Source organism: Macadamia integrifolia, chromosome 6, assembly GCF_013358625.1.
Source record: "Macadamia integrifolia cultivar HAES 741 chromosome 6, SCU_Mint_v3, whole genome shotgun sequence".
NCBI classification, from domain to species: Eukaryota; Viridiplantae; Streptophyta; class Magnoliopsida; order Proteales; family Proteaceae; genus Macadamia; species Macadamia integrifolia.
The window spans coordinates 30,407,938-30,425,085 of NC_056562.1; the positions used below are offsets into that span (position 1 = coordinate 30,407,938).

Here is a 17,148-nt window from a genome sequence, read left to right on the forward strand (position 1 = left end):
GTTTAGAAGATTGCGTGGGATCATAACTTCTAAAAAATAAAGGATTATAAGGAGGATATTTAGAAATTGAATTCCTTTCTTGAACAGGAGATGACGAAGAAGATCCTTCACCGGGGGTAGAAAAGGAAAATCTTCTTTTGAGATATAGAGTATCTCCAGAAGCTAAGATATCAAAGGTTTGGGGAATTCTTGGCGGTGCTTGAAGTTTTAGTAGGATGTCTGTCAAAATCCAGTTTTCTAGGATCTTTAAATCATGCCCATTTAAGAGCGTAGGTTCTAATTCTGTTTCATAAGCACGAGGTTCAAAGATCTCAATTATTCTTTTATCAGCTGGTTGTAGCTTTGTATAAGTCATGCTAGTAAGTTCATGAAGACATTTCCATGAGACCGCAAAATTATGACTATCGAATCTCATTTCTAAATTGTGGATTTTGATCTTTAGAACTACTGAATCACAAACTGCAGGGTTTGTGATAGAGACAAAATAGTTTGGTTTGATTTTGAACCAAATGTGGCTATGTACCATATTAGATTCCATTCCTCCTACAAGGGCTTTTACAGGATTTTTTATAAATATTTTATCAAAAAGGGCAGCAATAATTGGTACGTCCATTCCCTGCCTAAATAAAGATGTAATTTTAATTTGTATTAATCCTATATGAATATATCGCAGTTGAGGGTGTTTCTTCTGCATTCTTTTAATTTGATTAATGTTAAAAATCAGAAATTCTAATGTATTTTCATCAATTCCCCAAGTAATGGTGTTTCCATTGGCTTGATAAAAAAATCCTGTGGTTCAGAGATTTAATTTTGAAGATTTGTAAACCTCAGAATGAGAAAGTTTTTTATGTTTATTAAAGCAAGATAGTACATAAGAATCATTGAGGATAACATCTTCTCTAACAAGCTCAAAGAAAGCAACAGAGTTTTGTTCCTGTTGTGGAACTTGTTGCAATTCTGCTTCTTCAGAGGGTTGAGAGCTGTGGGAGGGTGCATCATAAAAACAAATTCGACATCTTAGTCGGAACAAGTAGAAATCGAAGTAGTTTCTAATTCATAAAGGATATCTTCAGAATCAGAAATCTTTGTTTCAAAAATGATATCAAATTTATTTTGTTCAAGAAATTTTATCATTTTTTTACGATTATTTTTCTGGTTGGGACATTCATTTGCAAAATGGCCCAATTCATTGCAAAGGAAGCAACGACAATCTTTTTTAGATTTATGTTGTCCTGTGAATTTGGGTTTTTTAGGTTGTTTACGTACAAAACGCTTTTTTGAAAATTTATTTTTTGGTTGAAACCTATTTTTCCAAGGTTTCCATTTTCTCCATTTAAAATTTTTAATTATCTTATACCTTCTTGAAGGTTTATAATGAGAAGGTGGTTTACCAAACTCATAATTTGCTGAATAATATTTTCGACATAAAGCTGAGTTAATTTTATGTTTAATTGCCTTAACTGCTTTAGCTTTGAGGCCGTTGTCAATAATAATGCGAAAAATGAAATTGATTCAGTTTCCTAAAGTATCTGAACTCCCTGAACTGGTAAGATATTTAGAATAATTTTTTACGCATAATTCATCCCAAGGTGGTGGTAGTTTTGGGAAGAATTGTTGTAACCAATGGTTAGAATGGGTGCCATCTAACAGATGATAATAATGCATGTATGCTTTTGCAAAGTCCTTGGAACTGCGCTCTGTGCCAAGTTGTGCAACAGAAGATCCCGGTCCCAAAATGTACTGCATGATGTCCAATTGAATCCTGGGATCCGGGTTCCATCCAACTGAATCCTGGTTTGAGGAATCGATAGATATTCTAGCCTATTCATGTCGAATTTCTAGGGTTCAGGCCGATTCACACCTATTTCAGCTGAATCAACAGAGGCAGATCTTGTTGCCGATACTGCTTACTTGAACCAGAATCAGTAAGGTCAAATGATGCCTTTCCTGTAAGAGTCTTGTTAGGATAAAAAGGGTAGGTAAAAGATAACAGTTCCACCATGAATTTTACCTACTTACTGAGATGGCTTTTGTTGCTTGGACGCCCAACATGGCATCCTACAGTTGAGAGGATCCGAACACATACCTCAACACATGAACGTGCACACTGGGTTATAATTCTACCTATGGAGGTAGAACCACTTCTTACTGAGGTAGTGATCGGAAGCAGCTTAGAAGTTGTGACTGATGCTTGCTTATCTTTCAGTAGTATTATCTTTACGGAAGAAAGAATGCTGAGAGCCACTATTAATAGTCCAGCATTGGTGTGAATTAAGCAGAGCCCAGATTGAACAAGGTTGGGCCTCTTTAGGTCTTATGAAATCTTTCTGGGCTTGGGGTTAGAGGCCCAATTCATAACCTTCTCTCTATATACGCATACACACCAATCACAATGCACCTGCTTTACGACCGTGACTCTTGCGAGGAAGAAGAACAGAGTTCACTCCATGGTATGAGGAATCGGCTCAGATCGGTTTGGATTGGTATCGGTCATATACCATATCGTTGGATCGGTATGAATGAATGGTAATTAGGTAAAAATCAATTTTTTTTTTTAATAACAATAAAAGGTTTTTCTGTTCAATTGGGATTCCGGACCGTCATGTCCAATCCCAAGACTGTTTCCTATAACTTAAACCATGGTTCACTCAGCTCAATGGCGGCTTTCGACTGGAACCGTTTTCAACACAGAGAGCTTAATTCGCCGTAGAGACAATGGCGCCTAAGCCGATCAAGAATGTTCGACCTTTCCGAGACAAGACAAAGCTCGTTTTCAAACGCCGAGTTCCGAATCCCGAGCCACCCTCGGGACTAGCTTGTCGCGCCGTCGCTCCTAAGGCCAAGCCGACACATACATATAAATAAAATAGGAAAGAATACACACCACACCCAAGAACGAAAAAAAAAAAAAAAAAACCCACAAGCAAACAAAACAAGACCCACAGGAAGCAAGGCCCTAGGTGGGACCAGACCCACGTGGCTATACTTCCCTCATGTCTAATTCGCACATGCTTTTGAATGCCACGTGTGAATCTTGTCCATTACTTACAATTGGGAGCTTCCCCCTTGAGGCCTCCATGTCCCTTACATGACGTGCAGAACGTGTTTGGCCATGCAACTTTGCCTCCTCACACAAATCTCTATCTTCCATTCTTCCTTCTCCTGTTCCCACCGTTCACGCCTCCCCTGGTCCCACTCAAGTTTTTTTTTTTGTCCCTCTGATCCCCAATCCAAAATTTTCTCTTTCTTTTTTTTTTTTAATTGTAGTTTTTGGCAAAGGTCCCCTTCTCTCTCATGAGCCTGGAATTGGATCTAAAAAATGTGGTTCTCTTGAGAACCTGGCCATGCTCACCTATGTCATGATGTCATGGAGAGAGAGAGAGAGAGAGGTGTTCATGCTCATCCTCAATAGAAGTATAAATCAGTTTTGAGTCGTATATTGAATAAGCAAGCATCATGGATCAAAGTGAAAACATTTAGAGTCGTGTCCGGACCACTTCTTGACCAGCTTCGCTTTAAATCAAGCGATGCGATTGCACAAATGTTGGATTAATGTGGGTGACATGAAAGCTTGAAATTTAATCATACAATTAGAGGAAGAGATGAAAGAGAGAGTGAACAATTCATATTGTGCGAATTAATAGACTGCGTCCGGTATGCATTCTTGGAACAATTCACATCTCTCCTCTTTTCCTTTTGACACATGGAAACTAAGAGGGAGCCAATTGTGCCCATGTGTTTTCCTCATCAATTTTTTTTTCTCAGTTAAATAACCACCATCTTAATCAAGTCGCAAAAGCAGATTAACTCTTTCACACTCATGATTTATTTATTATTATTATTATTTTAATTCAAGGGTCGTTTATAGGGAAAGAGTGAACTACGTTGCGGGCTAAAGTGGAGAAAGGAAGCTATATATATGTGTGCAAATGTTTTATATTTTTTTGGGCCTGGTGTTGGGATATGATATCTTGTATTCTATCGCTTGCATTTGTGGGCTGGTTCTGAAGGGACATTAAAAGTTTTTTTAGGTTTACATGGGTATTTTGGTAATGTGTGTCTATGTAGGTTTCATTGTAAATTTGTAGCGAGAGTTTCTTCTTTGTAATGTGAGAGAGGCATGCAGATGAACGACTATAACCTTATTCTCCATCGATTGTGAAACAGATGCCATCTCATTGTGAACATAGGCAATTTTGGCAAACCATGTAAATCATTGTGTTGCTTTGTGTGATTGTTTGTTTATTATTTTCATTTGTATTCTGCATCGTTGTAAGTATTCGTTTATTACATCCGGATCACCTATTTTTTACATATACACTTCAAGTATAGTTAAGTGATTACTCGTGTCCCATTTATTATCATTGAGAGTGTATGAAGAGGCATTCATGGAAGCAAAAAATGTCACTGCAAGAAAAAGCAGGCCACAACCCTTGCACATGTACAAGACATAGGGGGTGGTGTGGGAAAGAAGTGGGTGGAAGTGAGAGGAAGGTAGGGATGGGGGATGGGGGATGGGGATGGGGGATGGGGGATGAGGGAGAGGGGAGGTAACGGAGGCGACGGGTGGGGGCTACCAGAAGGGGCCGCAGATGAAAATGATAGGGGTGATGGATTTTCAATGGTAAAAAACAAAGAGGCCGGAAAAGGTTTTGGCAGTAGTTTTTGGACTTATAATGGTGGTATGTATCGCGGCTAAAACCCTTATTTCTTATAGTATATGTCAATTACCTAAACGTACATGGAATTTGGGTAGGTGATCAAGAATCAATTCTTTAGGTTTCCTATCCAATAAACTATTAACAACTTGCATTTGCCAAGTCAGATTTCCACTTAGTAGCTAGAATTTTGTGATGACTTCGGAAATTGAGTAGAAAATGTGAAGACACATTTTTTCAACTGTTCTTCATTGAAGTCTTCAATGATCTGAAGAACAATGGATGTATAATCTATTTCTTATTCTTATTTCATTTCTCAAAGCAGTTAAACCAGATCTAGCCCTTTTCTTTCTATGTTTTAGCTTATTGGCTTGAAATTTATTTATTTTTAACCAATCATGTCTTTATCATTATAAACATAATACCATAGAAAATAGATTAGAACAATTTTGTAACCTAACTAGGTGACAAACGTTTGCCAAAGATATATGTTTCCATCAACCCAAGAAGGTTTTATACTAATTACTACTTTCTAACTTCCAAACCCAAAAGAAATATAGGATAATGGATAATGGAGTAAATTTTGGAAGAAAATAAGGTTGGATAAGCAACTAACACGGAGCCACAAGCCATGAAGTGGAAAAATCTCACACAAAGACAAGGAATGAAAGTTACTCCATAGAAGCAACCGGTGAAGGCCCTAACTTTCACTAGGATTTTTTACTATTTTCACACTCCTTGACCTGAAAGAAGTCTTCAATTAATTTCTGTATAATGTCATTGTCTGGAAAATAAATAATAGAGAGAGAGAGAGAGAGAGAGAATAAATCCTGCTTCTTTTGTTGAATTTTTTGGGACTCTATCCCTTGGAATTTTTTTTGCTGCTACCCGGGTTACAAGAACTTTTGTATTACCTCTGCTCATAGTAAAAAGAACTAGAATAATTCTCTTACCTTTGAATTGCAAGCATCTTCCTAAATTTATATTTTTCAAAATACCCTTCGAGATTCTATTTCTTTAGCTGTGAGCCCAGATAATAGAAAAGTTCCTGCAACCCTCTCACTCTAATCTATACTGTATGTATATAAATATATATATATATATATATACACATATATATTCACCGAGAGGCTAATAGGTATTTTCTTTTTCCTTGGTAGAGGGGTCTATCATCTATGATTTGGGTCCCAATTCACTTAAAATTAAGTGAGGGAAGGAGTGAGGAAGAGAGGGGAGACAAGTGAGGCCAACCCATCTCCATTTTCTTTTCTCCTCACGACTCACCACCTATAGAACACAGACCTGCATGTTCTACAAAACTTGTATTTAATGCTCCTCTCCTTGTAGTACAAATACCACTTGCCCCACCCACAACTCATAAGTCACAAAAAAACATAGAAACCTCTAAGTCACCTGCAAACCTCCAACTCCACAACCTTCAGAGAGTCATCTGTATCTGCTGCCACAATGTCAGTAATGTCTTCTCTTCTTCTTTTCTTCCTTCTAAACCTCAGTGATTATTTATGCAATGCTAGCCGCTTCAGTTTCATGGAGAGGGAAGAAACCAGTAGACAAATCCAATTACTTCCTGGTCAGGTTGGTGCAGAATAGTTAATTTCATTAAATTTATTGTTAAGCTTTCATATGTTAATATAACTATATTGATTCTTTGGGTTGGGTGCAGGATATGGAGAAGGCCATACCATTGAAGGTGAAGCTTTCCATGTCTAAGGAAGTACTCCAAAAGCGTGGACAAGGGCTGGTTGGTGCAAACACTCCGCGAAAGCTAAAGGATACAAAGGCTTTTCCAAAGGGAGTGGAAGAAAAAAGAGAAACAATATCAGGTTTTGTTCAAATTGATGAGTCTCTTGTATCGGTTTCAAGGAATGTACTTCATGAGAAACAAAGGGAAGATCATCCTCCAGTACTTAACATGGACTATTCTCCATCCGAAACAAGACCTCCTATCAACAACTAAACTACCCTTCTCTCTCCTTCTCTTTTCAACTAGTTATCTCTCCTTATATTTGACATTCACAAACCCTGAAAGACAATATGGAATGAAGACCATATATATAGCCATGTGACATAGGATCCCTGCCTTTTTTCTCCTGTTTATGACCAGTTTAATTATGTACTTCCATATGTTCCTAAATGAGAAGATCACTGATCACCATATTGGGATCCATTTTATTATATTATCCTCTAGACCTTCATCATCATCTTCTTCTTCTTCTTATTATTGATGGTACCGGGATGTGCAGGAATAATTCAGATTATTATGCATTCCTCTGATGATGTGGTTTTGCGACAGGCAACTACATTAAAGGTAAAGACACCATACTTTCATTTATTCTGAGACGGATATAGGAGGAGAGTGGTAGTTAGGGAAGTTATAGTGTGGGTTTTACAGTGACAAGAACTCATGGCCCATGATCCCCTTCATGTTGGGCTATATATGTATTTTGGTAAATCAACATGGATAAGGTTTCACTATAAATTTGTAGTGAGAGTTATTTCTTTGTATATAGTCAATCTGAGAGAGGTGTGAGTACGAGTATTCTAACCCTATTTTCCATTGATGGTGAAACAAATCTCATCTCACTTGACGTAGGCAATCTTACAGAACCATATAAATCCTTTTGCATTGTGTGATTGATTGTTTGTGAATTCCATATGTTTCATGCATCGTTTTAGGTTTTCTTTACATCTCACCATGTCCTTGATGAGGATGGCAAGGGCAAATGGTCTGCACATACATGCATGCATGTATATCATTGTATTAGGCAAGCTTGTGGCACAATGGTCAAGCTGCACTATTGCAACATGTAAGTCACAGGTTCGAAACATGGAAACAACCTCTCTTGCAAAGTAGGGGGTAGGGTTGCTTACATTTGCCCCTCCCAAACCCTGCAATAACGGAAGCCTTGTGCATTGGTTCTTTTTTTTTTTCTACATGTGCATGTATTATTTCTATACGTGACCATGTGTGAGGTCCTAAACCTTCTTTAATGAATGATGCAAAATATAGAATTGTAAGGGAAGTCTGTGAGAGGGCTGGATTGGTTTCATATGCAAGGGATGGATGATGTTGTAACATGTTATTTCATATGATGCTTGTGTAGGGCTCAGGGAGGCGAGTGTGTTCGTTGGTAGGGTCTGCATCACCTGTTAACAAAGAGATGGTAGATTCTAAGGAAAATGATGATATCAGTGAAGATGTAGTAGTCATGGATTACCAGCAACCTCACCGAAAACCACCCATCCACAATGCTTCACCCTAGATGAAAGAAACTATATTTCTGAATAACATGGCCACTTATTTGATTTTATCTTGTTTTTCAGTTATTTTTAAGCTTACAATTCATTAAGTTTGAAGAACAATAGAAAGTGTTTGTGCTTCTTCTCTTAGAATTTTATTTAATAATGATAAATAAAAGAAAGAAATATAAGATTTGGGTGTGTGCCATGGCTGTGAAATTGTGGTGTTAACTAATTGTATAAAAATAATGATGATGTAGGAACTTCTATTTTCTTTCCTTGTTTGCATATGAGAGAGAGAGAGAGAGAGAGAGAGAGAGAGAGAGAATCTTATATTGAACTTCCAGTGAGAACCAAGGTTTGAGAAGACATAATCGGGGTTGGGTTTGGTCGAGCCAATATAATTATTGATCTGATTCTGATTCAGATTGACTTGAATCGGACAAAAATATCTCCAGTTCAATTGTAAAAATATTGTTTTATTGTTTATTCTGTTCATATTGTTTCATTGAGGACCAGTCAAGACTGATACCAATCTAATTGACCAATTCAAGCTAATTCAACCTAATTCCTCAAATTATGGTGAGAATTGATATGAAAAAGGTTGATTAGAGATAAAATGTTACCCCAGATCCTCATAAAAAAAAAAAAAAAAAAAAAAAAAAAAAAAACCATTCAAAATAAAGATGGTCCAGAGACATGGTAGACAGTTAGACACCCATTTTAGGATGATGAATTGATGAGATATTTTTAGGATAAAGTTGTCCTTCACTAGGTGGTGAAATTCACCACTCTATTCTAAGGTTTACTAACCCCCTATAGGGTTTTAGGAATTTAGATACTTTTTTTTTTTTTTTTGTAAATACTCTCTAGCCACCCCAACCAGAGTGGATTTGAATCCAGATTTTAATACCTACCCAAAAAACCATCACGATACCCTCTAGATGCATTTAAAGCATCCATGGTATGTGGGTAGGAAAATCTCTTCCATACTGTTGTCGAGTCCATATGAATCCATAGGACTAATTAGGTCTAAGGCCGAGATACCCATCATTAGCAAAAAAAAAAAAAAAAAAATAACGAAACTCAATCCATATTTTTATAGGCAAGGGTACTTCTAGCTGCGTGGGTTTTCTATACTCTCTCACATGAAATATTTTATTTATTATTTTAAAAAAATTATATGAATACATAAGAAACCCTAGCATTCTGAGTACCTTTTCCCTACTTAATTTTATATCTAGTTTCATTTTACTTTTCCATGTAACTTTACACATCTAACCAAAAGGGCCTAAATGAAATCCAAGTTGCCGGCCTCTCCACATACATTACCAAAGTCCAAAGCTGAAACCAGAAAATAAGACATCCTTGTGGAATACTGGACGAAACATATCGGGTTTCATGTAAGGATCCTGTGGGAACCATGTTCTGAACACATTTCCAAGGAAAACATTGATTACTTGAAAGTCTCATAAACTACTACTCTCTGGCCAATGGTGATGTTTTGACAAGAGAGGTTCATGGAAATGCCTAATAGATGTCAAGCTCCATGAACAAAAATTTCTGCTTACACCATTTTTCTAAGGGCAGTGTTCCTATCTATGGAGGGGTACCACGTACCCACCTAATCTATCCTTCCATAAAATAAGGAAAAATCAAAGCAAGCTTTTCAAGAAGAATAGGTATAGCTAGCCAAGAGCAGCAAACAGTGATGAGCCACAAGCCATGTCTTGGTGAAATCTAATAAGAAGACAAAGAAATGGAGTTCTTCGAAAGAAACAAATGGGAAGAGCCCCACTACTACCTTCTTGAATCACTCTAATTCTTGTTTTGTTTCTCTTCATTATTTTAAAATTTACATTAAACTTCTCACTTGAATTCTATAAATATTTGCAATGGGACACTAATTTTCTCTTCTCTCTTTCCTTGGTGAGGATCTATGTTTTTGCTTCCCAAGTTCATAAGGGATTAACAATTAAATGTAGGAGGAGACAAGGGGGTCCAACTAAATCTTCCTTAACCTTCTAATGTCTCTTCACTAAGACACTACCTTCAATAAGTAGAACCCATAATAGTTAGTTCTACTCTTCTCTCTCATAGTGTCAATCATGTCTTCTCTTCTTCTTCTTCTCCTCCTCTTTCTTACTATACATGCCTGCGGAGCCCGCCATCTCAATGTCATCGACGAAAAACCCAGTGAACAGGTTCAGCTTTCTGTCAAGGTTGGTAGAGAGTGATTATTTCGTTCTATTAACTTTATTTTGGTGAAGTAGTGGATCTCTCCCCTGTTGATGGCCATGCGGAAGGTGGGAGAGTGATCCCGGAATTTATTCTCTTTTATGTTGTATTAGTCTCTGGTGTCATTTCGGTCCAAGCTTGTATATTCTATTTTCTCTATTTTTTTTTTCTTAATGCAAATGACCTTTTAGCAGAAAAGAAAAAATCTAATTAAGTACTTTGGAATTTTAATCTTTCCATATATGATGCAGGAAGTAGAGAAAGAGAGATCAATGAAAACTTCAATTGGATCAGAGGTGATGACTTCTAAGTCATATGAACTCCAAACAGGACAACAAAGGGCTGCAAATGGAGAAAGCGTCATCATTAAAGGAAGAGGTGGTGCAATCACTATAAGGCCAAAGCATTCAGGAGTTCGTAGCAGAAAAGTGAAGAAGAAGAAGAAGATAGGAGGAAAGGTTGCATCTGTTTCTCCAATCCAGTCCCTAGTTTCGGTATCATGGCATGTATCTCATAACAAGCAAAAGGGTCATCCTGGCTTTAACTTGGACTATTCTCCACCCAAGATACACCCCCCTTCCCACAACTGAACCCATCTCTCTTTGCAGTTCTGTTATTCTTACATTTAACATCCACAAACTCCCAAAGAAAATGTAGAAGGAAGAAAAAGCTGAGCTTTTAGAGTCTTAGATCATACATGTTGACATAACTGTAACAACATCAATTATAACCATACTATAAAAAGGATTTTGCAATGTATGTGTTAACATGTTTGGCTCTACACTTCATGTCAGTTAGACAATTCTTTCTCTGAATTGAAGAAAAACATTATAACCGTCTTGCTATGGTCTATGCATGTATGTAGAGAGAGAGAGAGAGAGAGAGAGAGAGAGAGAGAGAGAGAGAGAGAGAGAGAGAGAGAGAGAGAGAGAGTTGAATGGTTCACTGCTTGGGGCCGTTCACACGGGGTGTTTAGTACTCTTCACTGTTTTTAGTGAAAGTTGAAAGGTTCTCATTCAACCTCAGAATAACCTCCGATTGTGTGGTCAATATGGGCCCTCAGGACTAGTCAAGCCGAAGGCTTGAATACCCTAAGAGAGAGAGAGAGAGAGATAGAGAGTTGAAAGTATTGAGGTTCATGAATGTAATCCTGTGGAAAATGCCAAGATTATTACATGTTTTCTCATGGAGAGGTGAATCTGGTCAGTGCTTGGATGGTCCCAAAGTTTACTAGGAAACTGCAGATCACAAGTAAACTAACGTTGTATGGATTGATTACAAAGGAAGCTGTCTGGGAACCTATAAAGCTTCTATTTATTTCAATAGCTAAGTGACCTATCTACTGATTACAGAACTGCATTGGTTGTATTTAGTGAGAAAATGATGACTAATGAATGATAACAGCTTCCATAGGTTGAGGTATTTCCAGTTTGACCTCCTATATTCTATATGAGAATAGATGTTCAATTACCAACACCTGTCCTACTCCTTACATTTAAAAAGCCAAGAGGGGTTTGTACATATGAAAACAAAAACAAGGTGTTGATATTTGAGATGTATGTTCAGGTAAACGTACGTGATCATTCTAAACCATCTGATCCTTCTAACTGTTCTCTATCTTCTAACCAGTATAATTTCAGTTTTGTAAACAATAATTTTTTTTTTTTTTTTTGAATAGAAAAAGAAAATTTTATAAAAACTAGTATTATAATAACAACCCGTGGAGTCTATGTTGAGGTGCCCTAAGTTAACTAAATCCCCTACAGTCCTTAAATATAACATAGCAGGATCAGTTTCCATACATTTATAAACAATACAATTGATAATGGTCCGGGCATTAAGGGATACCCCAAAAAGAAGAGCAGTTTTCTGTCACTGCCAAAAACTCTCTATAGAAAGCAGTGTAAAAAGTCATAACGACTAAGACTTCTAAGTTTTGTCAATAGCAAGTAAAATGCTTTACATTCAAATAGACAAACACCTGATTATATGGGTTTAGGGTTACTTTTCCAGTCTTCGCTCTCCTTACCAATGAGGGTCAACATTTGGTAGCATTGTTAACACAATTTGATGTTGTCTGAGTATGTAATTATATGAGCAAACAACCCACACCCCCCCCCCCCCCCCTTTTTCATAGATTACTCTTCACCCCATTGAAAAGATTCCATCACTTTATTTGTTGGATAAGAATCTTTGGACACTCAAGATATTATAAACATTTGTTACCAAAAATAAAAAAAAGTGTTATTAGCATTTCCTGATTAAAGGGAGGGGGAGATTATAACAATTGATTAACCAAGAGTCTACTCATCATGGGTGAAGAGAAAATTTTTTTCCCAAAAAGAAGGTGAAGAGAAATTTTTTCCAACATTTTTTTTTTCATGAATTATATGGGCAAAACTTATCGGAATAGTCTACCTTTATAAAATTTTCAAGTTAATTTAAATATTTGTCACATGGTACAACTAGTGAGACCCAAATTTTGTATATAGATAGATTCCTAAGTCAACCTTTTCTCATATGTAAAATTTAGTTCAAATAAAATTTACCAAGTCAATAAAAAATTAAAGAATTGAAGATATAATTATGGGACTGGTGAGTGCACAAAAGTTATGGGATTACTTGAGCATGCATTGACATACATGGGGGAATTCCTGCCAATCCACGGGGGAATATTTAATTAAACTAGAGAAGGAGATTTGTTACTTTATTAATCCAATGCATATATTAATTACCCAATGATCAAAATTACTACATCATCTTTTTTTTTTTCTAATCAGAAGAGTGGGAGTTACATGTGGAGGGGAAGATGTGCAAACCTCCATTAACCACGAAGAGGAAATATGCCAACATATCATCCTCTCAATGGAAAAGACCAGGATATTTGCCTTATCATGTATTGTATATGCTATTCAAATTTCTTCAAAATATCTTCAAAAAATATATATATATATATATATATTCAAATTTCATTGTTTTGATAACCCATCAAATTATTCTAAAATATAATACCCTTGAGACAGTCCATTTTCAAGGTAAACTATAGTGGTTTTTTTTACACACCAGATTCGAAGCTTAACATCGACAATGGCAGCAACTATTCCAAGAATGTCTCCCATTAAATATACAAATATTTAAACCAATTTTTAACCTTTTTTTTTTTTTTTTGATTAATAATTTTTAACATCCCAAACACAAAAACTAAAGTGGCATTCCCAATTTGATAGGGCAAATGAGATAGCATTTCGTCCAATTTAAACAGACAGACCTGTCAATTTGTGTTCTCGTTAATTGATTCAATAATGCATCTTTTAACGTAATCAAGTACCACTACAGTTGACAATAGAAGGTTTAAGAAAGCCAATGAATTGGGAAGTCCTAATCCCTAGCTTCAATTCAACCTCACCACCTCCCATACAGAAGAAGTTAGGATTAAACTTCACGGTTGCTTCATCCAAGATGATCTCCTGAAGTCAAAACCCATTTGCCTCTTTTTGTTTTTTCTTTTTTGTTTTCAATCCAGAATCCAGAATCCAGAGTCCAGAGTCCAGAGTCCAGAGTCTCCATGCCGCAGATAAACTATAATAAATTATAGCCCAAAAAGGCAGTCAGTCATCTATAAACATGCGACGGCTTTGAAAGGTGGGAATGTTTCTTCTTCATCTCTTCTACATTTACATTCTTGCTAGTTCAAGACAAATACAAAGAAAGGATTCAAAGATTCAGGTCTGACTGAAATAATTCGAAAACTTTGGACATCCAAGTCAATTTCTCTTTTTCTCATCTTTTAAAGTTACCCTAAAATCTTGTTTCAGTTCCTCTATACCACACGAACGCCAATCTTTGGCATTGTGTACAAATCAATTATTAAAATATTTAATCTTATTTATAGGTTTCTACCTAAAAAAAAAAAAAATCTTATTTATAGGTAAAAGATTGTTGTCTTGTCCAGCCGCATGATTCTAGTGTCCACACAAGAGCCAATGAAAATGCTTATATGAGCTTTAGTTTGGACAGAATTTTTAAAACCATGGAGGGAGGTGGCCTAGTCTAGACGCATGAGTCACATGACCAAATAATATATATATATATATATATTTTTTTTTTCATTATTTATTTTGCATGGTATTAAGGGGTTGTGGTTATCTAAAAGTCTTAATCTAAAATTGTTCACCAGTAAATATAAAATTGGGCATTTTGCTCATATGGCCGTCAGCTGTGTGCTTTTAAGAATGAAAATTCTTAATATAAGTGTGATTTATATTCATGTGTGCATTGGATTGGATCACATAAGAAATCTTGAATGAACTAACATCAACTAATTAAAGAACAAGATTTTGATTAGTAGTTTACAATTAGTCACTTGACTTGAGAAATTTTTATCATTTCAATTAGATATTATAGGTTTTGATATACCCACGATTGATGTATTTCAGACTGTATATTAATGTATTAGATACCGATTAACTCATAAGATTTAAAAATAAAATGATTCAAATAGATATCATTTCCATCTCATTCAAATCGATATTAATTGAGATGGATTCCAAATTTTAAAACCTTGCACTCCAAGAAGACCAGAAATATTTTCTCCATCCAATGATCAATATTGGAATAATGTTGAAGATGCCAATTTTTCTTCTTTTTTGATAATCAAAGATGCCTTTATTCATTATAATGTGTTAAATAAGTACAAGTTACAAGAATTTTAAATTCACGAAGTGGACAACGGGTCAATCTATCCTACACGCCAAAGATTAGGGATTTCCTTCTGGAAGCCGTGCGGGGGGGGGGGGGGGGGGGGCTCTGCTCTCTCCTCTCTCCTCTTCAGTCTTCATCCAATAAAAAGAAAATAAATAAATAAATAAATAGAAATAAAATAAAAATAAAATGCGTAAACCGTACGCGCACTCGGCCACTCCTGGCCCCTTCCTCTTTTGCTGGCCAAAACCACTAAACCAGAGACGGAGGCGCCCACAGTTAGAACTTCTCGCTGGAAGAGCAAGAGCAAACCAATCAATTCATCCCCAAAGTCGTCGGATCAAGCCCTGCAGCCAACTATATTACCTAGTACTACTCACTATAGCAGAGCCGATTGCCGAGAGAGAACTCAGGAGAAGAAGAAGAAGAAGAAGAAGAAGAAGATCACAACATTTCCTTTTGCAATAACCCAGCAATACATCTACAATGCATAGGAACCCCTCAGATTCATACCTGGGCCAAGAATTAGCCCCAGCCTTCTTCAAATCCATACAGGAATCAGCCCCACCCTCCCCCACCAAACGCCATACTAAGATCTCAGTCATCGGCACCGGCAATGTCGGCATGGCCATTGCCCAGACCATCCTCACCCAAGACCTCTCCGACGAACTCGCCCTCGTTGATGTTAACCCCGACAAGCTCCGCGGTGAGATGCTTGACCTCCAGCACGCCGCCGCCTTCCTCCCTCGCACCAAGATCGTTGCCTCCGTTGACTACTCCGTCACCGCCGGGTCCGACCTCTGTATCGTCACCGCTGGGGCCCGTCAGATTGTTGGCGAATCTAGACTCAACCTGCTCCACCGCAACGTCAGTCTCTTCTCGAACATCATACCCCATCTCGCCAAATACTCCCCCGATACGATACTGATGATCGTGTCCAATCCCGTCGATGTCTTGACTTATGTGGCCTGGAAGCTGTCTGGGTTTCCTTCTAATCGAGTGATTGGATCCGGAACCAATCTCGATTCCTCTAGGTTTCGCTCCCTGATTGCTGATCATCTCGACGTCAACGCCCAAGACGTTCAGGTGGGAATTGGGGTTCTATTTTAACTATTTATTTCATTCATTGCTAGCCCAGATCCTCTGCTATTTCTGTGATGGAAATTCGAAAATCAAATCTTGAATGTTATGAGTTTCTGTTTCTAGGCATACATTGTTGGCGAACACGGAGATAGTTCGGTTGCTCTGTGGTCGAGCATAAGCGTTGGTGGGGTTCCTGTGTTGAGCTTCCTAGATAAGCAACAGATCCCCTACGAGAAGGAAACACTGGAGAATATCCACCAAGCAGTCATAGGCGGTGCATACGAGGTGATTCGTCTCAAGGGCTACACATCATGGGCGATTGGGTACTCTGCGGCTAGCCTCGCTCGAACCTTACTCAGGGACCAGAGGAGGATCCACCCTGTTTCAGTCCTTGCCAAGGGCTTTTATGGGATGGATGAAGGGGAAGTGTTCTTGAGCTTGCCTGCCCAGCTTGGTAGGGGTGGAGTCCTGGGTGTGGTTAACGTGCATTTGACGGATGAAGAAGCACAGCAGCTCCGTGACTCTGCTAAGACCATCTTAGAGTACCAGTGCCAACTTGGGCTCTAGAAGGGACGCCTCAAGCTTACCTTTTGATCTTCAATTTGTTAGTTTGGTTTCTGGGTTTCTTTTGTTATTGTTTTTATGGTCAGATTTTTTGGTGAAAATCCACTGGCACGCTCCATTCTAGCTTCCTTACCTTTAATATTTGTGTAAATTATCTGAGTAACAATGAAAAATCCCAGATTCATCTTTATCAATATGGATTGTTATTGCCATTACCAGTTATATATTCTGTCTACCACTAGTCTCTGTTAAACTTTTTAACTATTCTCAGTTTTCCTAGGAGTAGGCAATTAGGCCTCTAAGTAGTGTGAAACATCATTCTACTATGAAGAAACAATTGGTTTTGATCATAAAAATTAAAGTGAATCAGGTGGAAAAGAAAAGATTAATGAAGATGACAAGTATAACACAAGGAGAAGGGAAGAAAAAACCAGATTGATTTGTGAAATTCTATGATTCTGAATTAGGAATTCTCCTTCTGGTTTCATTAGTGAAGAAGGCTTATATACAAGAGTGGAAAGGATCGATCCTCTCCTCTGTTACAAGCTGAACCACTCACTATTAACTACAGTAAACCAACTAACTAACTAACTAAATACTACAACAAATCTTGAGCTGACTCAGCTAGTTTGTTACAACAGAA

At 37.4% G+C, this 17,148-nt stretch overlaps 2 protein-coding genes across 2 annotated transcripts; both read left to right on the forward strand.

The window, feature by feature from the left end:
• The first annotated feature begins 6,058 nt into the window (after positions 1 to 6,058).
• Positions 6,059 to 7,988, forward strand: LOC122080952. The gene is made up of 4 exons (XM_042647854.1): positions 6,059 to 6,254; positions 6,343 to 6,502; positions 6,923 to 6,987; positions 7,784 to 7,988. The coding sequence occupies exons 1-4, from the start codon at positions 6,126 to 6,128 to the stop codon at positions 7,940 to 7,942; spliced, it is 513 nt and encodes a 170-aa protein (XP_042503788.1). The 5' UTR covers positions 6,059 to 6,125; the 3' UTR covers positions 7,943 to 7,988.
• A 7,085-nt stretch (positions 7,989 to 15,073) lies between these two features.
• LOC122080814 (L-lactate dehydrogenase B-like) lies at positions 15,074 to 16,727 on the forward strand. Its single transcript, XM_042647671.1, has 2 exons — positions 15,074 to 15,944; positions 16,065 to 16,727. The coding sequence occupies exons 1-2, from the start codon at positions 15,345 to 15,347 to the stop codon at positions 16,506 to 16,508; spliced, it is 1,044 nt and encodes a 347-aa protein (XP_042503605.1). The 5' UTR covers positions 15,074 to 15,344; the 3' UTR covers positions 16,509 to 16,727.
• Positions 16,728 to 17,148: the final 421 nt, after the last annotated feature.

Bases quoted from the DNA above. Each gene is read 5' to 3' on its own strand.
- LOC122080814 (XM_042647671.1), top strand. From the start codon at position 15,345: ATGCATAGGAACCCCTCAGATTCATACCTGGGCCAAGAATTAGCCCCA. The intron at 15,945-16,064 runs GTGGGAATTGGG...TTCTGTTTCTAG, and splicing joins TCAACGCCCAAGACGTTCAG to GCATACATTGTTGGCGAACA.
- LOC122080952 (XM_042647854.1), top strand. From the start codon at position 6,126: ATGTCAGTAATGTCTTCTCTTCTTCTTTTCTTCCTTCTAAACCTCAGT. The intron at 6,255-6,342 runs GTTGGTGCAGAA...GGTTGGGTGCAG, and splicing joins TCCAATTACTTCCTGGTCAG to GATATGGAGAAGGCCATACC. The intron at 6,503-6,922 runs GTTTTGTTCAAA...CGGGATGTGCAG, and splicing joins AAAAAGAGAAACAATATCAG to GAATAATTCAGATTATTATG.